Source organism: Aplidium turbinatum, chromosome 7, assembly GCF_918807975.1.
Source record: "Aplidium turbinatum chromosome 7, kaAplTurb1.1, whole genome shotgun sequence".
Classification (NCBI taxonomy): Eukaryota; Metazoa; Chordata; class Ascidiacea; order Aplousobranchia; family Polyclinidae; genus Aplidium; species Aplidium turbinatum.
The window spans coordinates 23,015,908-23,043,225 of record NC_137478.1 but is presented as its reverse complement, the minus strand read 5'-3'; the positions used below and the strand labels follow the sequence as shown (position 1 = coordinate 23,043,225).

Here is a 27,318-nt window from a genome sequence, read left to right as displayed (position 1 = left end):
TCGTTTGTTTATTGACGTCACCAATCAAACGTTTTGTTAGGAAAATATACGAGGAGTCATTTTTTTCTACTTTTTATCAACAACTTCAAACGTTAAGTCAGCCCAAATTGAGGGAAGGTCATACAATTCAAATTGTCTGATCAGTGACTAGAAACGTCTAGAAATATATGTGTGATTTTCCTAAATGTTAATAAATTCAATAAATCAATCATTATTGTCCGATCAATTTTGTCATGGATCTAGTGCTAAACAAAGTCCAGTACTAGCTGTTACATGGTCCTAAAACAGGGGTGTCTGAGGTCCGCGCTCGATATGTATTTGTATGGCCGCGCCTGTTGTTTCACAATGTGTTATTTTTGGCACACGGATCCACAGAAAGCTTATCAATTTAACTTGCATCATTAAAAAAATTATACAGTATTTTCTGGAAAACAAAAGCCAGCGCGAAAAGTTGAAATCATTATTGCGCCATAATTGCAAAATCAACTATTGTCGTGAAGAGCATAGTAATGAGTGATAGACGAGAATTCATTCATTTCCTTGCTACCGAATTCAACGAACGGCATTCGAAGTTTTTTTCGAATCGAAACGAATTGACGTCCATTTATTAATAATAGCCACTAAGTCGTATTATGTAAGATTAGCCTACCAGATACTCAGCTTGCATTGACGCTAATTTTTTTAGTTTGCAGCAACTAGTTTACGTATTTATATAGTAGATTTTGTATTGAAAACAAAAAACTGTGAAATAATAATCGCATATAGGCCTACTGTAATGTTTTACGTACATGACGTAGATAGCTTACTCAACGCAATGAACCACGAGTGTTAAGGGTACGTTCAGTGTCGTACGCAAAATATTCTTTTGGGGGGTCCGGGGACATGCACCTCCGAAAATTTTTTGCAAAATTACACTCAAATAATGAATTATAGTGCTTTCTGGAAACATTTTTAGAGTAATATTTTTATGAAATTTATTAGCAGACAAACAGTATGAAATTTATTAGCAGATAAACAGTTATTAACTTAATAAAGGTAGCTCTTACACACGAATGGGCAAAAAATGCGGCTAAAATTAGAAACACCAAAAACTCAACTACAGCTACCTACTGCTGTAGTAGCAGCCAAAATTCATTTCAGTCAAGTTAAATCTAGCCTAGACCTCTCATATCCTGTCTTATGCCAAACTCTATCCAGCCAATATTACACTGTAAAGCCAACATTTGGCTCAAACTTTTGCTTACTAGGCCGATATTATAGCCATAACAGCGCCTTAGATTTTCTCATTACATAGCCCACTGGCACAACATCCAGCAGAGTAGAGTTGCCAGACTATGAAAAGGTTTTAAAGTTAAAATAATACAAAAAAAGGCCAAAACAAGGAAAATATTAGGCAAAAAAGCCAAGTGGATATATTTACCTGTTTCTATTAAAAATAATAAAATGTCCATATATTTTATGACTTGTAACGGATTTTAATAAATTGTAGCAAAAATAATTCTGAAAGTAGCCCGAAAAATAGCAAGTATAAAAGTATTCTAGCAGATGAGTTTTAATCCGCTACATTACGAGTATTAAGCAAGTATGGAACATGCATTGAACAATGGTAAATATGGTTTCATCTGGTAAGGTTACGATATTAGAGAAAAATTGATTATTATGCATTTTGAAGAGTTAATTTAAAAAAAAGCATAATTCGAGGAATTTAGCCACGTTGGCAACTCTGCGACCGAGTTTTAATTGATTTTTAAATTGCTTCCACAGATTAGTTAAAAGAAACGTAAATCGCGCAAACTTCGTGCTGCTTTTTTCCTTTTTCTTTCACTTGTTTCTCCTTATAACAAAAACGAGAGCAAGGGAAGCGATACGAATCTTTGCTTCCGTAAGCTTCCAACTTTTTTAAAACTAAAACCGTGCTGATATCATACAGGGACATGAGTTAGAAACTGTTCTAATTCGTATTCAGGTAAAGAAATTACGAAATCGTTTGACTGAATACTGTAATATCATCTTCTCTTTTTTCAATTTTGATAGGGGAAGCAATGCTTCCCTTGCTTCCATTGAGGATACGCCCCTGTCATATAGACACGCTGATTATTATTAAATATTTTAAACTTATTCATTTTTTGTTTGTTTCAGAATCGAAGAATCAATTTCTTGCGTTTCATAAAAAGTATGTGTGGAAGTATGACGTAAGAAAGAAAGAAGTAACTGACTTCCTGGTAAAACAATAAAAGTTTTTGGATTTACTGTTTTTTAGGATGAGTGCATTTATTGTTTGATGGTGTGCACTCAAAAACAAGATGTTCTTTGACTATGAGTTGTGAGCTCCAAGCTGTTAATATTTAAATGTTTTTGTGTTTGTGATATCTTGCTCTTCAGCAAATACATCACATGCAGTTGCAGTGATTGCACTCGACGTTGCGGAATTGATGTGAAATTATGTCGGACATTCAAGCAAGTCTTGTGAAATCGTGAAGTTATTGATCTTGTACACTTTTTTACAATTTATGTTTCTTCAGAACACAAACTTTGAACACCGGCGTGGATCAGCTGTTAACCATGAAAGTGAGGTTTTTGTTATCGGTGGAAGTGCAACTAAAGTGGTTGAAAGATTCAAGTTAAATGATGAAACATCTGGTTGGACTCAACTTGCTTCCACAAATGTTGTGAGATGTCACGCTGCTTCTGTAGTTTGTAATGGTAAGAATTTACTTGAGTTTTGATTCAATTTAAGTTGGTTACACAAGCAGACAAACTCATGTTTGTGACAAAAATAGTGAATATTAACAACGATGAGTGCCAAGTGCGCATCTGACGCGCACTACATAAGTTTGCTCTGGAGTGCCACATGTTCGCTAATGTTTCACCTTCATTTCACTCACTCAACAATTTTTTACGCAAGTTTCGCTATCGAGCGTTTATGTTTTATAGGTTGATGTTTGATGAGATTACTTTGGTTTGTTTGGAAGTTTGGTCCGGAATGCCACATGCTCACCAATGTTTGCGTTTAATTTTGCTCACTCAACAATTTCTCTATCGTTGTTTTAATTTTTCAAGTTTGATGTTTGATGATTGTTTTTTCGTTGATTATGACATTAGCGTGATAGCCACTTTTTCATATTTTTTCATATTTTTCATATTTTTCATATTTTTCACATATTTCATATTTTTCTAATTTTTTAAACAAATTAGGCCTAAATTTGACTTTACGAAATTTGCACAACTTTAAAATTTATCATAGCTTTGGCAGAGAGATACTTTTTAAATACCACAGACAGATAATCGATAACAGCTGAATTGCATAATTCAAAAAATAAGACATAAAATAAAATACAGTAGCTACATAACTTTAAACGTTTTCGGCAAAGCTTTATGCCCTCGTCAGGAAAATATCTTCATTCATCTAAACAAAAACAAATATTCGTGAAATGTTAATCATAAATGACTGAAAATAAATAAAACTGCACTGACCTGCGTACAAGCAACAACTGATGAACAAACACAAAAGGTGGTAACAATCTGTTATAAACTATGCGGGAGTGTGGTCATGAGACAAGATAGTGAGCGGAACGACATAAAGGCAATCAAGGAAAAATACACTAAGCAACATAAAACAAACGTAATCTAATACAAATTCAACAGAACAGATGCTCCTCCAGCGAATAATTGTTTGTTGTGCCTGGGGTTGTGCTGCTTAATTTGGAGTGCCTCATGAATTTTAGTTTCAAACTCTAATTGACAGTTGCGAATTATTTTGAATGAATCTAATGTAAATTTGATGTTGGAACAAATACTGCAGTCATAGATGTGGTCTTTAATTGCACTGTGTTTGTTGATGTCTTTTAAATTTAGGTGTTCCGTTGCTCTAATAACCAAGTGTCTTGTGGACATACCTATGTATGTCATTGTGAAGAAAGGGGCATTCTTCCCGGCTATCAGCACAAGGCTGAGCACTCACTAGTACAGCGAGCAGTTGCGATTCGCTAACCATAACGGTATAGCTTCCACGCTAGCCATTGACTGCAAGTCCTGTCTATCGCTGTCAATTCTTGCTACAAATCGGCTGCCGAGAAACATATTGTTGATTGGATGGTCTGAATGGCTAGCGTGGAAGCTATACCGTTATGGTTAGCGAATCGCAATTGCTCGCTGTACTAGTGAGTGCTCAGCCTTGTGCTGATAGCCGGGAAGAACGCCCCTTTCTTCACAATGTCCTCTGCCCTGGCGCCTGCTGGTTTTGTTAGCGCGAACCCTTTTCTACATGTACCTCTGCGCAAGCCGACCACCACCGGAGCCGTGGCAGTGGACTCGCTCGGTTTATCCAAGCCGGCTTCGCGTCCCTCTTCTTCTTCTTCTCTGCCTCTGACGGCTTCCACCGGAGCTGAAGCTGGGGACTCAATCAGCTCTTCCAAGCCGCCCATGCAGACTTCTTCCAAGTCTCTCCAACGCTACCTATCTCACTCCTCCTTACCCTTTAATCCTGTTTCCATCCCTCTAATACAACCTTGTACCTCGACGCTGTCTGCTGAAGCCCAGCCTTTTACCCCACCTACCCAAACCACCCACTCTAATTTCCTGTCAACTATCCCTTTCCAAACCTTGACTCGACCCCGAAGTGACGCCATGGCATGCAACCAAGCCACGATTGACTCCGGACTCCCGCAGACTACCCCAGGGATGTCCACCACACCCAACACTCAACGATCCATCCAAGACTCTGTTGAACTTGTCAGGGAAAGTAAGACGAAGAGCTCCAGGCGGGCTCTTTGCAGTTTAGTGAACCTTACTTTAGCGGGTGGCATAAATTTCGACCAGTTCTGCATTGAATTGGAAGAGTGGACCGTTGGCACTTCGCCGCCCAAGAGGACACGTCCTCGCAAACCACGCTTCAATCGTGGCGCCCGGGCTCGCGCGGCTCGCCGTCGTTCGAACGGGGGTTCTCCTCGGTCGGGCGGCGGGGGTTCGCGCGGGAACGGAGCCCGATATCGTAAGGGCGTGGGGTTGCGAGCCGCCTTCTCGCGGGACGCGAAGGGAACGGTCCGCCGGATCGTTGAAGGCAAAAACAGTGACCGTGGTTACGAAATCCCACCTCAAGAAATTGAGAAGAGATTTCGACGCGACATGACCGCTGCTGAAGCTGGGAGTTGCTCGCAGATGCCCGAGTGGATGAACTCCCACCGTTACGAGCAGGATGGTGTAAACCTCTTCCCCGTCGATGACGGTGAAGGTCCCATTACGGCCCGGGAGGTGGAGGCGGTCCTCCAGTCGCTTGATGTCGGTTCCGCCCCTGGTTTTGACGGATTGTCCTACGGTTTCTGGAAGACCCTGGACCCAAGAGGGGGACTCTTGGCCAGCCTTTTTGAGACCTGCCGGATCAACCGTCGTGTACCGGACCAGTGGAGAACCAGCAGGATCACACTCATATGTAAAGACCCTGAGGGTGACCTGCACGACGTCAGCAACTGGCGGCCCATCTCCATCTGCCGAAACATTTATAAAATCTACGCCGCCGTATTGGCCCGGCGCCTGCAGCGATGGGCGGTGGAGGGGAATGTTATCAGCCGAGAGCAAAAGGGATTCATGCCCACAGAGGGCGTCTATGAGCATGTGTTCATGCTCGACACCATCCTCTCGGATGCACAGTCACGCAAAAGGCCTGTGTCAGTTGCGTTTCTGGACATTCGAAACGCCTTTGGCAGTGTCCGGCACGAATGCATAGCCGAGGTCCTGCGTCATTTCGACGCCCCCACAGACCTTATTGAGTGCATCTCCAACATATACGTCGACAACACCTGCACCGTCCGCTGCGGCAATGGTGAAACCGATCGTATCCCTGTGGGGCGGGGAGTCCGTCAGGGCTGCCCGTTGTCGGGGCTGCTATTCAATTTGGTCATCGAGGTGCTCCTCAGGGGCGTCCGTGACAAAACGGATTGCGGCTACAACCTTCCTGCCAAAGAAGACGACATCAAAGTGCGTTGTATGGCTTATGCGGACGACATCTGTCTCGTTTCTTCCGATCGCGAGCAGATAATCTCTCTTCTATCTGCTACTGAACCCTTCTCTTCCTGGTCCGGGCTACGGTTCAACCCACGCAAGTGTGGCACCCTTTCCTATGGGAAAGTGTCGGCGTCCCGTCTGCGGGTCGACCCGAAACCTTTCTCCCTTGCCGGGGAGGAAATTCGAGTCATCCCCAAAGGCGAGACGTATAAATACCTGGGCGCTCGAACCGGTTACGCCTCGGACGCATCCCTAACCCAACCCTTCATCTCCATTCTGGAGAAGCACATTTCCTTATTGATGAAATCCTTTCTTACCCCAAGCCAGAAACTTCTGGCACTCACTTCCATCATTCTCCCGTCCGCGTCATACCATCTGCGAGTGCGGCGCTTTAGACAGTATGAGCTTCTGAAGCTTGACCGACTGGTTTTGCGGTGTTTGAAGGTGGCGTGGCGTCTTCCCAAGTGGGCCTGCAGCGCGTTCTTTTACTGTAAGCCTGCATTGGGAGGTTTGGGCATCACGAACTTGTGTCGCGAAAGTGACACGCTTTCGCTAGCTCATGCTTTCAAGATGCTGACGTCACCTGACAGCATTGTCTCTGCCGTCGCTCTCGGGCAGCTTAGGCGTCATGCCTGTCTGAGGTTCGGCACTCCAGATCCCACGACTGACCAACTGGCCAGTTATCTGAATAGTGACCCCCCTCCTGACGGCGCCCGTCCTAGACCGTGCCCTACAGGCGAGAGCCTGTGGGGCCGTGTCCCTGCGGCCACCCGTCGCCTGAACGTCGTTGGTCCGCCCGCCCGGATGGCGGCCTTGAGTTGGCCGCGGGGAGCTCCACAATCACCCCTCCTATAAGGAAAAAAGTGGTGCCGACCCTCCATCAACACAATGACTTGTGGTGGAGGAGACAGTGGGAATCCAAACCTGACCAAGGCAAGACGGTCAGTGCCCACTGCCTGTCCGGATTTTCAAATTCCTGGACCCGGCGCCCGGAGCTCCTGGATCACGCGGACCGAGTATTTGCGTACAAAGCTAGATTGAATCTAATGCCACTTGAATCAAAACCAAGCCATGGCCGCCGTTACCTACCTTCCATGTGTCGTGCGTGTGGGAAAGCGGAAGAGACTCTCCCCCACATATTGAATCACTGCCCTACCGTGATGACTGTCGTCACGGAGCGACACAATTCAGTATTGAGGGAGATCGTGGGGCACGTGCCTGCCGAATGGCAACCCGGGCTTTCCATAGATAGTACGGTTCCACAGCACGTGGAAGCGGGCGGTGCCGATCTGCGTCCTGACATCGTCTTGCAACGCCCTGACGGTGTCACGGTCGTATGTGACGTCACATGTCCGTTCGACAACGGCGCGGATTCTCTTCGAAAAGCCGCTGACAGGAAACACGACAAGTACGGCGAGTTATGTGTCAACATAAAGGAAGACAGGAAGCGCCCTTGCAGGGACGTCCTGTCAGTTCCGTTCGTCGTAGACTCCCTCGGGAGCTATGCCCCGACGAGCTCTCGAGCTCTGACGGCCTTGGGCGTTCCTTCTCGTGGGGTAGCAGAAGTGGCTAGAAAAGTGGCTTCCCTCTCAATCAAAGGATCCTTCCGCGTCTGGAAAGCTTGGAACGCCGGGCTCACTTGTGGAGGGGCTACGTCATAGAAAAGACGACTTCAGCGATCAGAAACTTATTCCCCAATAACAGAAACGTTGCAGTAAGTATCCGAGCGCGCAAGACAGCAAACCGTTTAGACGTCATAACCTTATATCAATTGTCTTAAAATTTATCACCTTATATCATCAACATATGTCTATAAACCAGTGTCATCTTTTTTATAACGCTCCAGTCTCATCAAACCCAAGCATTCAAAAATGAACAAAGGAAAGGAATAAAACGTCTAATGTACATTGTGAATCGAGACTGGTCAGCAATTAAGTAACTTCAATCATCACTATATCTCTATGTATTAATCAATCAATTGTTTCGAATTATCTTACGCTGCCTTCGCCTTGTAACGCTGTTCTTGCCCGCTCGGATCAACCTCGCTCTGCTTTCAACGCATTGATCAACACGATCCCCTGATCAACTCGATGCAGCCTCAAAATTTCCACCCCAATTTTCTACTTTTTCTTGGTAATGTAGCCTCTGGTTTCAATCGCTAGCCTCCCCGACCCAGCTGGGCGAACCTGCGTCAACGTCTGGCCAGTGCACATCCGTGCTCGCCGAATCAAAGCTTACTCTTCTCCAGTGAGTATGTATTACATTTCCACCTATATTTTTTGTTTCTATTGATTAATCGAGCCTCTGCTCCACATTTTTATTTGAATTTTGTTTGCCACGAGAGCCAAATTATCCTTAAATAGTTGACTCTCTTTCTCGTGGTAGACCCCAATTTTATCCGCTCTGCCTACTGGCAGACCGGGTATAAGAGTCAAGTACCTGCGCCGAGGTCGCGTGAGGGAGACGTGGGCGCCGCCCGGCGGTCAATTACTGCCGGTTCCAGCGTCCACACGCGACGGGTGGTCCGTCGCGACGGCCCGTCGCGACGGCCCGTCGCAGGCCATCTTTCTGGGCAATGCAGAAGGAGCCTGTCTCCCTGGCCCGCTCCGCCATTCTAAATTTGCGGACGGGTCATGTAACGTTTTCGATCCACACTCTCCCTCCACAGGTACCTCGACTCCCCAGCCTGGCCCCCGCGACCTAAGCTGGTGGACTTACCCCTCCGGGTGCATCGTCACCCCTAAATCACGTCGCTCCCCGCCGCCGTGGGGTGTGGCAGGCCGGTTTCTGAAAGTCTTCGACCTGGCTATGTTTGTTTGTGCTCTCTCGCCGTGTCAATTATTTGTACCCGTGCGCTGTTGATGCAAATAAAACAGTTTAACACTACGGTGCGATACTGATGAGCCCAGCCTCATGGGCGAAACACGTGTCTATCGCTGTCAATTCTTGCTACAAATCGGCTGCCGAGAAACATATGTATGTCATGTTCGTGTCACACGAACAAATGAATTTGTAGACAATGTTGGAACGAAGAGACTGCGGAACGGGAGATTTTAGCGAAACATATCTACTTATTTTAAAAGTTTTGTACAGAGGAACAATGTCGATATCAAATTTACACTTAAAGAGTTTAGAAAGTTTTTTAGCGTATACGAGTGGTTCCTTTCCTAGGAAAGGTATGAAAGGCTTAAAAGTTATTATTTTTGCGCACTTTTTGAATAACATGCTTTCAAACAAAGTTTTAAAATGGTTTTAAAAATTTGTTGCCTTTCGCATTAAATAATGCTGAAAATAAGCATTGTAATGCTCTTGTATTTAATTTGATCTTTAAAATACGTTTCAGCACGCAGTAAAAATGCGGGAAACTATTTTCTTCTGACAGAAATCATATCTACAATAGCGCTCGATGAAAAACGACCAGGCAACATTTTGCGATATAAAATGACTTACGCTTGCACGAATTAATTCAATTCTGTTCACTGAGCTCAACAAGCTGATATTGAAAATTATTAGTTAGATATTATGAAGATGGTTTGGTTGGAAGTTCTCTGAGCGTGGTTACGTTTTTTTTTAAGGAACTTACTAGGTCGCCTCTATCCCCCTTTTGCTGAAAGTTTTTCTACATCAAAATCGCCACTTTTATTTCATTTAATGTCACATAAAGTTCATCAAAATGTATTTGAAGTAGTGATTGCGAATCTTTTCACCTAATAACAGAAAAGAGGGCTGAGTGGTATCATGACAAACTAAACTAATGAAGGGCGCTGACTTTCTCAACGGTTTTCACCAACCTATTTTATTTTTTGCAGAGATGCTAATGAAATTATGTCGTCACGATTTGATAAACTCTGTAATAACATAAATTGACATTGCAGGCCATTTAGCTTTCAGAACAATGTTATTGGCTTGATGGCGCAGTGAATAGAACGCCCACCTCTTGATCGGTAGACGTGAGTTCTATACCTTGTCGGGTCGTGTTTGAGACGTTATAAAATTAGCACTGAATTTTGTTCTTGCATAGCACTAAGCATTGAAGAAATGGATTTGGTCTAACAATCTGCGGCTGCGATCGCAAAGCGCTGAGAACAACGCATAGGATCCAATACGCACATTAATGAATCAACAATAAAGTGCAGAGTTTTATATGTCTATGTCGCTTCATGTTAATAAGTGATAATAAACTCAAAAATGGAAAATAGACTTGTAAAACACTCTGCCAATCAGTCAACTCGACATCTAGATTTGTGATTTAAAAATTATCTGAACGATTGTAGCGAGTGTCATTGTCATCGTCGTCTCCATCACGCGTCCGATTATCGGTTTTGTCTTCCGTTAATGGCGACGTATTAGGATAGGTGTTGAATTGTTGATGTTAAATGTAACTTTGAAAGCCCATCATTCTGTGGTGAAATTAACGTGAGCAAGAGTCACATCGTGTAGAGCTGGGATGGGCAACTTGCGACACCGGATGAACACGATGTTTTTAAGTTGTTGTGTAACCCTTCCTCTTTTTCCAGCTATTTTTCCCCAAATATGGTTCATTACTTTGGAACCTTTGTTTGTTCAGTTTCCTGTTTAATCATACAAACATTCCACGCACTTCTCGCTTTTATTTGAACATTCACATTTCTGTGTAGTTAAAATGATATTTCATATGTTTAGTGACGTACGGAGAAAGTTTTCATGGGAAGCAATTTGAAAAAAAAAACACTTTTTCCTGAAGTTAAGTGAAAATATGCTAACCTACTTTTACACGGCAGAAACAAAAGTGGGTCTGTGATAGGTCACGAAAGGTAGTTCTGTAATTATTGTACTGATCATCAAGGCTCCAAGATGTCGATTCGGCTTCACCAACATTACGACTTTTGGTTAAAAATTTGTAATTATTTTGGTTTAGTGGGAAGCGCAATGTATTCTACGAATGCAATCCGCTGTCAACAAATATCGCACGCGGTGTTTGGTTGGTCTTCACTGTGAAGTACGAAAACAGTTTCCATCTAATGTTCATAGCAAAGGGGTAGTTTGAATACTTGTTTTAGTGGTTAACTTTTAGTCTGCTGCAGAAAAAATTAGGTCCAAGATGAAAGTTTTTATAAACCCTGTGATTATCTTATACTCATGTTGATACATCACCTCGACCCCACATGTCATATTGACTAGCATATTAAAACACATTTAAATAACCTAATAATGGATTCAGAATTGTTACTTAGAGTGAGCATTGTCACTACTGCGCAAACAAGTTTTCAAACAGGCAAGGCGAAATCAAATTGAACCCACTGATCTGCAATATTTCAACAGGCCTATTTTGTTGAAAACAGAGTTTGAATGTTTTTTGCTGAAAGGTGATCAAATAGTTATAAACAAGGAATGTTTGAAGCAAGTCTGGTGAAGAAATTTTTTGAAATGAAAAGTTTAAAACTCGAAAGCAGACCAAGACAAAGGAATTTCGTACAAGCGAAAACAACTTAGAAGTACTCTGTGTGTTGCTTAAATCATCCCTGAGCGAAACAAGTTCATATACATTGAACAAACACTTTATACGCAAGACCAAGCATTTTTCACTTCATGAGGCTTTCTGCTTTGTAAGATTCCAATTCATTTTATATTTGTTTTGAGCGCATAACCAAACCAAATTTCTACAATTTTAAACAGAAGAAAAGGAAAAAATTTCTGTCAAAATCAAACAAATTTTGTTTTAAAAACTTTTCAAGATAAAACAAAACCAAGTTATATTTTTCAGCAAGCGAGTGTAGCAAGATTTGACAGCGATAGACACCAGTGTTTTCCCCATGAGGCGTTGTTATCTTCTAAACCATTCCAGCTCTTACGACGCCTATGCATATATATCTTCATCTGCATTACATTTAGTGATGGAAAAACGAAAAGAAAAAAAAATTAAAAAGAGGTCAATTGTAAACCTGCCCCCCAGGAAATATTAAACTTTCCTAATAACCCCTTGTGTTGAAACGGTTGATTGCCCTAAGTATAAAGGGCGAGGACATAGTTTATTTAAAGTTTTGTTTTATTTATTTTTTTAAACTGCTTGTCATCCCTCACTTTCCTCCGCACAATATCGTTTGTTCGAGAAGTAATAAGCATAAAGTATAATATAGCTTAGTAATAGTCTATAATTGCGTAGCTCATTTTTTCGTCGTCCGTTTTTATTTTTAAAAAACCTTGTGCCATCACTTATTTTACTCATCCAGAGAATCTTTTCTAGAGAAGTAGCAAGCATCATCTATGTAGTCACACGTAGCGTTGAATGAATATTGAATAACTTTCCGGTAACGAAGGTGTCCACTTAACTCAATGAGTTTTTCGTTCCTACCTACTTCCAGAAAATCATCAAAATTCTTTTCTTGAAGATCTTTGAATCAATTAGAATAGCAACATAAATTATTGGTTTGTTTCTGATTGTTATGTAATAAAAAATAACAGGATTTTAATAATGCTCTATTTCCAGCGTTTATACTTAACAAAATTTGTTCGTAAAAACAGAGAGAGACTGTTCACCAGGCATTTGATAATAAAATTAATTTGCGTTCTTCTGGTGACTATTTACTAGGTTACCTCGTGATGTTAAAGATGATAACTAGCTTTTTTTCCGACGTTTCGTCAGTCAGCACGACTGACTTTATCAAGGTGGCTAAAACAGGTTAATACAACCTGTTCAGCAACGATGGCACAACACAAAAATTTGTTCGCATTGTTTAATATAAAATTAATATCCATTTTGCAATAATTATGAAAATGCTTAAATCTATTTATTTAATTTTCTATTGTTAATTTAATCTAATTATCCTAAACAAAGTTACCATTGAAGAGAACCATTGTTTATACATGAACAGATTCCATCTTCACTGTTGGTGGCTGGGAAGATGGTAGCACTGGTTTGACTTCATGTGAAAGTTACAACATTGTTGAAGACAAATGGTACAACAGCGTTGATATGAAAGATGGTCGTTGTTGTCATGCTTTGGCTTCCACTGGAGGTTTGAACTTTGTTGAAAAATTAAATAAGTGTAATATCATAGTGTTTTGATAAAGTAATTCATAGATGGTGCCAGCACTGTTATATTGTATAACTCATTTATTATATCCCATGAGCACACAAAAATCCAATATCTCATATATTTATTGGTTTTGCAAACCATTTTTTATTCTATTGAGATCAACAACGTGATCACAATCTCATTCGATTCATGGTGGGATTGATCAATCTCATCATATTGAATGTTTTCAAACTATAATTATTGCACAGTTAGTTGACTGTTGTGTTGCACGAACCATTACTGTGCAATGCTCAAGTTCTTCCGTCGTTGAAACCTCTTGTCTCAATAGAATTGAAAAAAAAATAGATCAGTTTTAGTTTAAAATTCAAGAAAAGATAATTAATTATCGTCCGTCATCACGTTTCACCAAATAAATCTGTTTTTTTTTCGATTTTAGCAGCAAATTATATTGCAGTTTAAATGGACTTTACAGAAATTTAGGTTGCAAAGATAATTTAGGTTGAAAATATAATGTTCAGGTCGTTTTGTCATTCCTCTTGCCTCGACAGAACTGCGTTTAAGGACGTAAATCAGTCTTAGATCAAACGGCAAGAAATCATGCTTATTGTCCGTCATCATTTTTCACCAAATAAGCTTGATTCTTTTTTTTTCGTTCGTAGCAGCAAATTATACTGTTTAACAAGTTTAAATGGACTTTGCATAAATTAGGTTTAAGCGATAATTTTAGAATCCTGATACTAAAAAGTATGTCCTATGTTTTCTATGCGCTTGAAACGAAACGCACAAGAATCTCTGAAAGCTTAACACTCAAATTAACATGCTTTGAATGATATTTCGCCATTTCATTCAAAATTGAATAATTAACACAAAATGAGATAATTGATAACTCCCCTGTGCTCCTTTGTTTGTTCATTATAATCATCTTATTGGTTATCGACTACGTGCCTGAGAGGTGAGAGCGCTTGCACGATGCTGATGACGTCGGTTCGACGCCTATCCATTGTGCCTTGGCACACATAATGACATGCTTGAAGGTGGACACGAAGGTTGGCTTCCTTGCCTTCACATCCACTGAATCTAAATCTTCAATGACAGAGGATAAATTAGCCTGGATATGCCAAAACTGCTTACTTGATTTTCAAGAAAATATAAAAAAAACAAATAGTCAGAAAAAGTACCAACTGGAAATGTTCAGAATGAACTGCAACAGTTTTGGAAATGCAATGGATGCGTACACATTAATGTAATTTGAATTAAATATGGATTTTAATATTGTCGTGGGCCTTAAACGTTTTTGTGGACAGCAAAAGAAAAAAGTTTTTTTTGTGACTTGCTGTAGCCTTCTGTAAAGAGGGAGGAGAGGTCAGATTGCAAACATTATTATATCGGTATAAGGTCTTTATTGGGGACAACAATAATAACAATTAAGAACTTATATCATATTTTCGAACATAATTTGTACATGACACCATAAAATTTGAATGATTTTAAATGCCCTTGCCCTCTGTACGGCCAAGCAGATATTAGCTTATGTTTTTAAGATATTGTATTATCTATGAAAATCATTTCCTGAAAACTAAACTTTTATATCTTACACTTTTTTGAAGTCTTCACTCAGTTTTGAATTTTTTTAAATACATTTTAGCTTCAATGGTAATTTCAATCAATATTGTTCGATAGTGAGTTTCATTGTTTTTTGTTTTTGAAGCAAACTGTGGAAGGGTACATTAATGTATAGGTTGTGAGTAATAGAATGCATGCGTAATTTGAATGCATTTTATTTGCTCAATTGGCCTTCAATCTGTTGCTTTTGTACGTTAAAACCAATTGTTTTTACGTTACACATGCCTTAAATGAGATGCTACGACCCACGAATGTCCCAGTCCCCGCTTTGCTACTGCTTCTACGCATTTGTAATGTTCTCATGAGTTTGTCAGTTCAACCAGTTGGGCTTCTTTTATATGTTCGTTTCGTTTCGAATCAAAAGTATTTTTTTGATTTTGTTTTGAATTAAACCTGTTTGTGAAGGAATTCGTTTCGTTTTGACAAGACAAAGTTTATTTTAAGCAGTGCTAGTGCATGCGTATGAAGAGTAATGAGCGACATTGAAAACACAAAAAGTTGAAGCCAACACAAAACTTTTCTGTTTATACCGTGCATCTTACATTCTGTGTTATCTAACTCCCCAGACAGCAAAATCTGTCATTTATACAATGATTCAACATCTGCAGACGTTCAATCAATGTAAAAATGACAGATTTTGCTGTCTTGGTCACTCCAGCGTAATGAGACGAGATAGAAGCTACATTAGAAAAATAAGGGTCTTCCAGTGCAACAAGCACTGTATGTATTAAAAAAAATCGTTGGAACACATTTGTTCATCCAGAAGTTAACTTTTCAGTGCTATTTGTTAACATTATCCACTTTGCACCAACTTACTTTTCACCAAATGCTGGGTCTGTTCTTTTGTTTAGTTTCCTTTTTCAATGAAATTAAAATAATTTAAGATCTTAGCGTCCCAGCAAATCTTGAATGTTTTATAAAATTCATGTCTTAAAAATTGCATGCAGCAATTGTTATTTCTAAATTTTGTAACCTATTATTTGAGCTTATCAGGGTTGTGGAGTCGGAAGGTTTGTGAGGTATCTGGAGTCGGAATCGGTGGAAAAAGCACGATTCCGACTCTGGCTTGATATAAAACAAGGAACAATAGTACGTTTGTTGGTTGTGTTTTGTTTATGTCCTCGATTGATTCAATTTTCTGTTTTAAGTTCATTCTTCTGTTTCAATGATTGTTTTTTGTTGACTTAGTGGTAGGTACAGTAGCTTATGTTTGTTTGAAATGACGTTATTTACAATGAAAACTAAATTCTTGACAATTTAATTTGAAACGAAATCAAGACAAAATCTTTTGCGTCAAATCAAAGTAAGTGAAGTATTTTTGAAATGTTTTCGTGTCGGACACTTTTATGCTTAAATATATGTAGCCACTCTCTTACAAGTTTTATGTATCTTTTGTATAAAATTAAATAACGATTTCTGGTTGTTAAGTGACGAAATACCAAGAACATCATTAAACCAACCACTCTTTAAATTTATCTTTAAATTTGAAAAAAGTGCCAGTTTTGGACGTTAGATTGGACTTAGCCGTACAGTTAGAAATCGAGAATTCGTATATTTTCGTTCGACTACACAGCTTTGATTTTCATCGAATCGATTTTTATGCAAAATTAACTCAATCCTAGGTTGCTTTATTGAGCTATTTTTGCTCTTCTAATATATGTAATGATGTTCGCCAGGTTTCATCATGGGAATGGCGACATATGCATGCAGATGCTGTCACTGATAGTTGCCTAGTTTGACATTTTGGCGAGGTTGCCATATTTGTGTTGTTAGGAAATATGGTGCCGTATTGCTTTTGAAATAGTAGCCTATAAGGATGTGTTGCAACTTCTTTATTACTTTTTTGTGTATGTACAAGCACACTTGTTGCTTATCAAAAGATGTTGAGCTTACAATACTACCGTAATTGCGTAATAACGTTTTAAATGACTTTTATGAAAACTAATTTCTTTGATGCACTTTATCTTGAGTTATAGTCATGTTTAATAGGAAAATTTAAGAACTTTCATAAAGTAAATATTTAAAGTCAAATTTTTGAGTTCACGAAATGAACGGATGTAGTTGCTGGTATGCAGTGCTCCTGTAGTCATCGCACCTTCCATCATTATTATTATTGATACAGTCGCAACAATCACTTTGTGTTGCATTTTTATATTTAAAACATTGATTTATAAAGAAATCTGTTGACGAAATTGGAATATTATTATTAGCAAACCATCAATCTCCAACAGGGTTGATGTACGCTGTCGGTGGTTATAACAGAGGGGTGTTGAACACAGTGGAATGCATGGATCCACGAGAAGGTCGGTGGAGAGGAATTCCGTCGATGAAAATTAAAAGATGTAATTTATCTGCAGTTGTTTTGAACGACCAAGTCTATGCAATAGGTAGGATTGATTATGTTACTATATCAACGTTTGTTGCCATGTTTGTACTGATCTGTTTGTGACAACTAGGACATTTAAAATTTGAAGTTTTTCTGAACAGCTCAATATAATTAATAGAACATACGCAACTAAGTTCCAGGCGAGCATGAGAAAAACTTTCAAAGTTGACAAATAAAAAAGTTAATGTAAAATTTAAAAAAATTTTCAACTTTTTTAGCTTTTAGCATTTAGCTTTTTTTCTCAAGTTTTCAGATTTGAGTTAACTATTTCATTGGCGTGGTATCTGGATCGTTTGTTTATACAGGCTTGGGTTCAATGACAAGCAAAACAATTATCAATAGTATTAAAGCAAACCAAATCCGGTACTCACAATCTTCCTTCCTGGTGTTCAGAATAGCGCAGTTGGAGTAAGTTAACACACGATTACGTCACAAGACCAGTCCAGCGCATTGAGTGTGGCTTGTACACTTTATGTACAGCGCTTTGAAAAACTATGTGAACAAAGAATGACAAACCATAGATTGGCGCCACCCTCCGCCTAACCAGGCACGGGAACAACTTTAACTTGACTCAGTGGCAGGGGCGCCGGAACAATTTTTGACTGGGGGGGGCAAAATTACGAAAAAAGGGCACTTTTGTTTACTAAAAGGCCAATTTTTTTTCAAGTTTTAAGATAAGATATAGCGATAATGCTAATCTATCAGCTCACTATGTATCGAGTAATGATAGTCTACAATTGTCCGGTATACAAAGAAGGGCATCATGCTATGTTATAATGATGTAATTGTAACCTACTGTCAAGCCTAAAAGCAGCCTGCGGCCATGGCCGCTAAGTAGTGCTTGAATGACCACCGGTGCTACCTCCTCAATCGGCCAAGTTTGGCCGCCGGTCTCTTCTAGCCAATTATTTAATTTCGCAATAGAATGATCGTGGATTAACTGTCAAAAATATGTAGTGTTAAAGAGTTACGCAAAATTAGGTCAGCGCGTCATAATCGCCACTGTTGCATTGTGCGGGAATATTTGTTATTGATGGAATATATCCATCTGCGATCACCAGCTATAAGTCTTGTTTGTAAGTCCCGACGTTTATTTTAACAAAGTGTTATCCGAAGTGCTAATTTACATCGGCTGGCAATATTGTCGTTTTTATGTCGATTCGATGTTGTCGGACATTGAATCGTTGTTAAAAAGGAGAACTAGGTTAATTGACATCCGAAGGGAAAACATTTTTGATCATATTTTGCAAAAATTATGCTTATTTTAGTAATGTCCTTCACATCATTGAAATACTTATTTTATTATCTTGCCGTCATCGTCAACACATGTCGAACGTTGTTTTTCGTTGCTAAAAAGAATTCTAGGGGAGTGATGAACTTCTTTAAAATCAGCCACATTGGAGAGTTAGATGGTCCCGCAGTACTGAATTACAATCCCGATAAAGCAGTTATTGTGTGGTGCAACGATTCTATTGTAGGACGTCGCCCAGGCTTCAACAACGCTAAGTGATCATTTTAGCATTGTTGCAAGTTTAATTCTATTTACTTGTGCTATCGTTTAGGTTTGGTGGCCGTGCTTAAATTTACTTTCATCGACGCATCCTTTAAATTTACATCGCATGCACGTTTTAAACTTCTTTGGTTTTGCCGCCGTTTCCTTTTGTTGGTTTTATTCCCGTAAACTGTTGGTAACTTTATCATTGCTGTTGTTTTCCGACAAAGAAAAAAAATAAAAAAATTAATTAATTGAAAATCGTTATTTTTATTTTGACCTCCAAGCACGCAGATTTGGCCGCCGAGAAGGAGCTTCCGGTAGGCCACGATGGCAACCGAAAAAAAAAAAAAAACGAGTTTTAAGGCCTGTACTGTGTTGCAAAATTTTGTGCCGTAAATATTATTTTGAGGCAAAAATGAAAGATTATAATTAGGCTAAAAGCGAATAGCAGAAATTGTTAGGCTATATTGCAAAATGTGCAGGAGCTTACATGACTTTAAAAGGGCACCATTGCCCCCCCTGCCCCTCCATCTGCAGAAAAATTGAGGGCAGGGGGGGCATCCGCCCCCCTTGCCCCCCCGCTTCCGGCGCCCCTGCTCAGTGGCACTCAACCACTGGGTTGCGACCTAAATGTGGATGGCCAATAAACAAATCAATGGTCAAACTAACATTGATCAATTTGACAGGAATCTCACAAAGCCTAAATATTCGAAACTTTGTAAGTTTTGCTGTTTAGTTTTGCAAAGTTTTAACAAGTTCTATTGATCATGAGTAGACCTGCTGCATTGCATTAACTTCTCTTCTGCTTTGAAAAGTTTTGAAACAAACCATTGCCAGTATGACGACTGCCAGTATGACGTCACAAGGCTACATGGGTTGGCTTTCCATGTTTCGATAGTTTTTGATCAGCTTGCATCTGTTAAATTTTGTCTTATAAACATGCAACAAACACAAAAAGTCAAGGGCGTTGACAGGGAGGTCTAGGTGGTACTTTTGGACCCGGGCCCGGAATATTTGGGGTGCCCGGATTTTAAAGATTCCCCGTGACTTCAAGCATTATCAAGATCTTATTATAATCACATCCAAAGGAATTGCCATCAGAGGTTAAAACAGCCACTCAGCCGTCAGATGGTAAAGTACTGGGCCCTCTGCACACCAACATTGGCAAGAACGACTTCCTAATTCTAAGTTTTTTTGCATTTTCGTGGTCCCATTACAATTGTAAAAGGAATACCATGAAGCAAACTTAAACAATTCTTCGAAGGTATCTTCAATTAAAATATTTCAAAAGTTGGCAAAACTACACTACCCTCAGCCAACCCGAACAACTGTCAGCCAACCTTGAGCCAAGGAAAAATGTTTGCTGGGAACTTAAATCCGAAATCACACATTCCTCTAGCTTGCTTTACCAAATACTGAACCCAACACAAAGGCAAATGGTGTCCAGAAACAACAGCTCCCGGCACGCGGCAAAAAGCGACAATCAGAAGTGAAACGTCTTGGCAGTCAGGCAAGCCACGTTCAGGACCTCTGAGAGAAGTTTTCACTAAGGGTACGAAGAGTCATTCCTGGCCCCCTTCGTCTTGGGCAAAGCGCGTGATGTTTGCTTAGGCGTATTGCACACCATACAACATTTTACTGCAGAATTAGACATCTGTGCGAAATAATAGTATCAGATTGCAATAAAACTTGTACAGCTTTGATGTAAAATTTTCAAACTTAGTTATTTATCTTAGATGTTGCTTATAATTTTTCCAAATGAGGACACTATGTGATGTCGAAAACGTTGGATTTAATAGTGTTTTATTGTTTTTTTTTGTGTTTAATAAAAAATGTTAAATCCGTTAACGTTAGGCTACTGAGTGTTACATGTATCTGGTACAACAAGTCAAGCTCGCTACCAAGACTCAAACATAATATCTGGTCAAAACATATATCAAATTAATCATCTGACCAATAACCTTTCTTCATTAACTCTCGCATTCACTACATGCTTAGCACAGGTAAATGAAATCATTTTTCTTTTACTTCGGCTCCGCCTGCGAAAGTATTGACTCTGGCTCCTGCTACAACTCCTAAATTCATTTTGAAGTAAAAGAAGCGTGAAACTATCATTTTCAAATAGTTTTTAAACAACACAAAAAAGCCCAAAAGCACCCGGGCTTTCACTCTGCCCCTCCCCGGACAGGAGAATAACCAACTTTTATGATTTAATTTAAGGTGCTTTTAACAGAACATTTTTAACGTAAAACATTAAAACACCACTTTGGGCCCCTAATTTGCGCCCAATGCACCTAGTTACCTATCCGGACCCTCTTGCTACATTACCACTAAAGAATAACAACTTTTATGCTTGAATTTAGTTGCTTAGGATGGTTTTAACCAAACATTTTTGCTCGTAAACTATAAAATCACAATTCCGGGCCCCCCAACAATCACAGGCCTGGGCCTTCAAGGGTACGCCGTATCCTGCGTAACCCCCTCTCATAAGCCCTGGCCACGTCACGTAGAATACAGAAACAACGCAAATTCAACGTCAAAAAAAGTTCATCACAATTTCAATTATAATCAAGAGGGCAATTGACCCGCCGGAACAAGACCCAAACCGCTTTTCAGACTTCAGCAATCAGCAAATGTCAGCCCTAGACCCAAAAACCTTTTCCAAATCAAATTCAAAACTTTCTGACGATCTGCACTAACTTTGCTGTAAATTCTCTTCTGCTGAGCCTAGAATGACCAGTGAAACGTCAATGGGATCGGGAAGTAATACTCTAGCGCTATGTGACAAATAAAAGTTTAAAAAAGCAACCGCTAGATAAAGATAGTAAGTTTTGTGGTTCATGAAATTTTAAGATTGCGCAAGATTTGTTAAACGACCATGTTTTTGGCATATTGGGTTTGATTGAGCACAGAATAACAAAAAGCTCTACATCTGACAAGACTGACACTACAAACAAGAGCAAGCTACGGCATTACAGGCTACCAGCAGCGCCAAGATTGTGATAAACGCATAGTGGAATGAAGAAAAATTTTAATGCCCTTGAGAATATAATAATATATATAGCCTATAAACAATATTCCTCTTAATTTTTTACTTTGAATGGCATGTGTCATTCTCATTTTAACAACGCATCAATAAAAGTTTGTACACAACCTTTATATTCATAACATTATTATCGATGGAGGGGGCCCGAAAATAAATTGGTACCGGGCCCGAGAAATCCTGTCAACGGCCCTGCAAAAAGTCGTGAACAGCTAAATATAAGTTTTTTAGCCTCCAACTTTCAATTTAGTGATTTACATTGCGGCACCGAATCACAGAGGAGATATCGTCAGATCATTATTTGAAAAATGAAACACATTTATAGTTTCCTTGAAGTTATAAAGAATTGGTGGTAACTTCAATAAGAACATGCACTAAAACACACTTGCTTTCTTGATTTTATAAAAAATTGGTAGTAACTTCAATAAACAGTAATGCTTTTAAAAATAAATCTTGATATTAAATTCCAGTAGTCTACTTAAATTTTCAACATAAAGCAAACGGAAATATTCACTTTGCCGTTGCGAAGTACACAGAATTGGTAGTAACTTCAATAAACAGTAATGCTTTTAAAAAATAAATCTTGATATTAAATTCCAGTAGTCTACTTAAATTTTCAACATAAAGCAAACGGAAATATTCACTTTGCCGTTGCGAAGTACACAGGAAATTGTTGTGCGTCCACTATTATGAATAGCTTGGAGCTTCTGAGATCACTTTTTTACTTCTACGAGTGTATTTGTGTTTTGCTTTCCAACTGAATGAATACTTAATGAATGCTTCGGTTCATCAACAAAACATCGGCTTTCACCACCAGTACATGATTTGCTAGAAGGTCGCCATTAATGAAAAATTCCCAGCATAATCGATCTTGCCACGTTTTGAATATTCAACTGGTTTGTAAGCTTCACTTTCGGAAACGAAATGTTGGCAAATTGAAGTTGCTTCAAGTTTTCATCTTGGAGACTGTTTGACAGAAATTGTTTATTTATCAACAGTCGGAAAAATTAGCAGAATTCTGCAAACTGTAACAAATCAATAAAACAAGTGAACCAGAATTCCACCAGCATACTATATGCAACACAAGCGTTTATATTTCTGTCAAAACATTATGACCAAGACTATAGAAAGAAGTAAAAGTGATTATTGGAATCAGAGAGACTTATGCAATTCAGTATCTCTAAATCAAAATTTAGATCAGCATCTCTTATTTTAAATTCTGCTTCGTGTGATAAGCTATCACATGTGACCACTCACTACAGCTATTTTTGCTAAGCAGCCTGATTTAGAACTATTTTCTGAGGAATTTTTATTCTTTTTTTCTTGACAGATTCCAACTGTAAAACATGTTTGCAAAATATAACGAAATTTAACGGCATAGCGTACTTTAGTATAACCATTTAGTTCTTTCATGACTGTGGTATCGGCTTTTGAATTGCAAATATCATCGACATTGTCAAGATATAATAGTTGATTTTTACAAAACCACTTGTTGTCACTGTAATCTTGCATTACAAAATGATGTAGAGTCACTTATTTTATTCATTGTTTCAGCTCCAAGTTGTTCATATGTAACATGAACATTTTTGCTAGAAGATCCAATACAGAACAATGTAGAAAACTGGTTTTTAAATAACCTGGTTATCTTTCGATGTAAACTGAGATGACTGATGACGGACAGAAAGAAATACCATGTTTATGTTAAAAGGAAACAGACAAATTTTGAAAAGGATATGCCAAATAATTGTTATAATAATAAATAACCAAAATAAGGTAATAAATACAATCCCAATACATTATAGAAAAGGTGCTGAAGCAACATAGTGGGTTCTTATTTAGCGCAATTCACATAAACACAACATTCAGGCAATACACGCTCGCGACATCCCCGGCTGAACAAAAGTCAACCTTAGGCGTCACTATAACGCAGATTCAAGATGACTGCGATATCTCACCACTTATGATTCCTAAATGTTTCCATTACATGACGTCACTCATAAAATGCAAAAATGTGCTTTTTAAATGACAATTATTTATTTGCTTATTTTGTTACAAATTGCTATAAATGTTCGTCCTTGTGAGATGAAACAAAATTTTTCCATTTTTAGAACTCATTTGAAATCATTCACTCAATAAGCCAATGCAGATGCTATGACAGTCTGTTGGTAGCCATTTTAACAAGTCGACATTCTGCCACTGAAATTGACTAGAATGAAACCACCAACCAATCATAAGCTACGGTTTAAGTGACGTAAAAAATGGCGAAAAAAAGATGATAGAAAGCAAATTCAGTGATGGATTTTTTGTCACCTGGTTGGCTTAGGGGTTAAGGTTAGGGCTTGAAAGTAGTCATTTCATTGACGCGGGTTCGATTCCTGCTACTGTTATTGCTCTTTTTCTTCTGTAATTACCAAATAAAGTTCAAAACAAGCATTGACTCTCTGGATGAGTGCTAGAAGGACGGTAGCCTCTCAATTGAACGGTAGCCTCTTATAACATGTTCTGATTGGTTGGCGGTTGCATTGTAGTCATTCGCAGTGGCAGAATTTCGACTTGTTAAAGTGGCTACCCAATTTGTTCATCATTGCTAATATATTATGCGTGCATTTGGTTTACCTTGAGTTGATTGTTTGGTGTAATCATTGCAGTATAACAAGTCTACACTGCTTATACGAGGCAGCTAAGGTTACCAGAATACTTACACAATTCATGAATATTAACTTGGAAACCTTATTCCAACAGGAGGATATTGCAATGGCGATCTATCTTCAGTTGAACGATTCGATCCACGAAAGCAAGCGTGGTCCGATGTTGCTGATATGAACGTTGCAAGAAGTTTCCACGGTTCATGCGTCATAGACGCAATGGTGTATGTCGCTGGAGGGTGAGTGGTTGTTTGTGAACGCCCTCAATGGATAGAAAGCATGAATAAGTTAAATTAATGGAGTTTACCAACCTGTGAATACAAATATACGAAATTCTAATATCTCAATATGAGATCATTACAATTTATTGAAACATAGTTTGGTTGAATCTGTCCATCGCTGATGTAAAATTTCAAGTTTTAGTCCATTTTGTTTTTAATATGTTAAATTTACAACATCCAACTTTTGAAAATGACAGAACCGATTTCACTGATATTATTTAATTATAATATCAGTGTTTTGCAATATTACGTTTTTCAGTTTTATTGCTTCGTGTTTTAATTTTTATTTGATCACAATTTACAGAAGAACCGATGCAATAGAAATTTACGATGCAGTGAAGAATACGTGGGAAGTAGTTGGAAATGTTGAAGCTTTCAAGGAGACACTAGTCATTGTTACGATTTAGTTGCCATTAACTGGTCGCGTCATTACATCGATGAAATGCAAAGTTTGTTACTTTCCTGGTTATGAGAACAGTTTTGTTTGTTGTCTTTTTTGTTGTAAATATAGCAAATACTGTAACTTGTTTTGAAAGTTGTGGTATTCTTGAATCATTGTTTATTAATTCTTAGTTTACTAAAATTCAATATGATGAAAGTGCGTAATGTGTGAGAATGACATTAATTGTTTTAGAAAATCCTTTCCTTCGTTTGTCAGCGCTGTGAACCAAAAACAATCTTTTATGCGTTTTCAAGGTCGTTTTATATCAATTCAGAGCAAGCCAGAAGTAGTCTTTGATCTCATCACGCATTGCTTTGCTGTTGACGTCTGACCAGCCCTGGTGGAGAGATAACATGCATGCGCTTCTCTGTTCTAACATGCTCAACCAACTCGTGAAAGTTCAACGTCTTCTGAGACAATAAGTGACATATTATTCGATTGGCCTGTGCAAGTGATGTAATCAATACTTTGACTGAATTGTCATTGCTTTGCATTTGTATAGATTTACCACAAAACCGTAACAAATTTGAAATCTGATGTTTTTCGTCTAGTTGCGTTAGCTCTATGATAAATAACCCTGAAGTACTTAAAATCGGTTATAGGTAAATTGTTCGTAAACAATTGTTCGTAAAACAATTGTTCGTAAACAGTTGATCGTAAAACAATTGTTCGTAAGCAGTTGTTCGTAAAATTAAATCCCTAAAACAATTCTTCGTAAAGCATTTCTTGGTATACATCAATTCTCAACTGCATGCACGAAGAAATGCTTTTCGAAGCATTAATTTTACGAACAATTGTTTTACGAACAACTGTTTACAAAAAAACGTCGGACACCCTTAAAATCTAACTATCTAAATAACGATAGTTGTGGATAAGTTGCTTTCTCACCGTTAAGATGAGGAAACATTGCATGAGAGGATCCATCTCACAAAGCTCTGCTAAGATCACTGGTTGGTTCTGACTGGGTTGTTGGAGTAATCGCCTTGCTCACTGCTGTAACAGCGCTGCCTTGCTGTGCTGCAGGACAATACCTTTTTTAAACTGCAGTGCTCACTGCAATCAAATTGAATTGTTCTTTCATTGATTCTCTTACTTATAGAAATGTACGTAATAGTCGAAGTTTGTAACTGACATTTCTTGTCTTCTTTCGTTCAGTGATTTAATTCCATCAACAACTCATCAGAACAATCAAAGTTTCGAAAATAACAATCAAGTCACAATTACACTTTTGATTTAGCTTATTTGCTTTTTGTTTAGTGATTAACTTTAAGATGAGTGTTTGATGTAAACCTTGCAATAGAACAAGCCTGCATTGAATATAAGAGCCAGTTAAGGTTACCAGAATATTTGTATCATTCATGGATAACAACTTGAAAATTCTTTCCACAAGGAAGACTGTGCGACACCGGTGAAAAGTTGTCATTCTTGAAGTTTAAGCTTGTTGAATTATAATTACCTGCAAGCTATTTTATCTACTCAGTGCAGTTTAATAGAAGTAACGTTAACCACCATATTATGCTTTTCAGCAACATTTTTACAAACATTTATTAGGTGTTTCACACCATCTAGGCTAGACAAAAGCAGCGAATGTCATCGGAAAAAGGGTGTGATTTAGAAATTTATGAGCAAGTGTACATCCAGCATTGACTTTATTCAATTGAATTGATAAATCATCAAAATAATTATATTGAAAATAGATGTGGACTGAAAACACCACTTTGCTTCATCCCGTTCAAAACGTGAAACAATTCAGATACATAAGCTTTCCCATTTTACTTGCATCGTTTGGCCTGAATACCAGGAGAATAAAACAGGGTGGCACATTTCGATTACCGTCCTTAATTTATCCAACAGAACATTATGGTCAATTCTATTAAAATTATTCAATACTTTGTTCTTGAGCAATTTAATTGACTGATATGCGATCATTTGACCGGACAATTTGCCGCATAATTAAATTTACGTCACTAGTTTTGAGAGCTTCGGAAAAAAGCGTCGACTGCCGAAGACAATTTAAAAAAAAAACAATGTTTCAAAAAATGCTTTTTAATTGTTTTGATAAAATACTTTTGAAAGTGGACTGGTTTGTTGCAAGAGATTTTTGAAGTAGCCTATTAAAAATAGCCTAGTGCTAGAAAACTATGCTACAACTCGAGCTGTTCAAAACAAACACGTTTTAAAATTTTGTTTCGACTCAAAATTCCTTGTTTTCGTTTCAAAATAATTTTCTTAGTGAAAAATTTTTGATAGAAGGATGTTCTTGAAGTGCATTGCTCAAGCGTACACCCTAAAAATAGAACCATCGTTTTCTAAGCTTCCTACTTCTTTGCAAAATGGTTTGTTCAAATTGGATAACTGCGATATCGAGGAAGAAAGGTGAGGCGAAG

The 27,318-nt window shown here is 38.6% G+C and overlaps 1 protein-coding gene across 2 annotated transcripts in view; it reads left to right on the top strand.

Annotated features, from left to right (window-relative positions):
- Nucleotides 1-26,782, top strand: part of LOC145774465 (kelch-like protein 12) — a 32,735-nt gene extending 5,953 nt beyond the window's left edge. Inside the window, exons 8-14 of one of the 2 annotated variants that reach the window (XM_082585721.1) lie at nt 2,140-2,222; nt 2,523-2,703; nt 12,852-12,995; nt 16,871-17,026; nt 24,306-24,447; nt 24,794-24,938; nt 25,206-26,782. In XM_082585721.1, coding sequence (XP_082441847.1) covers nt 2,140-2,222; nt 2,523-2,703; nt 12,852-12,995; nt 16,871-17,026; nt 24,306-24,447; nt 24,794-24,896 — 809 coding nt within the window. In that variant the 3' untranslated portion in view covers nt 24,897-24,938; nt 25,206-26,782. Of the gene's footprint in view, nt 1-2,139; nt 2,223-2,522; nt 2,704-12,851; nt 12,996-16,870; nt 17,027-24,305; nt 24,448-24,793 lie in introns of both variants that reach the window. The other variant, XM_082585720.1, reaches the window with a different exon arrangement.
- Nucleotides 26,783-27,318: the final 536 nt, after the last annotated feature.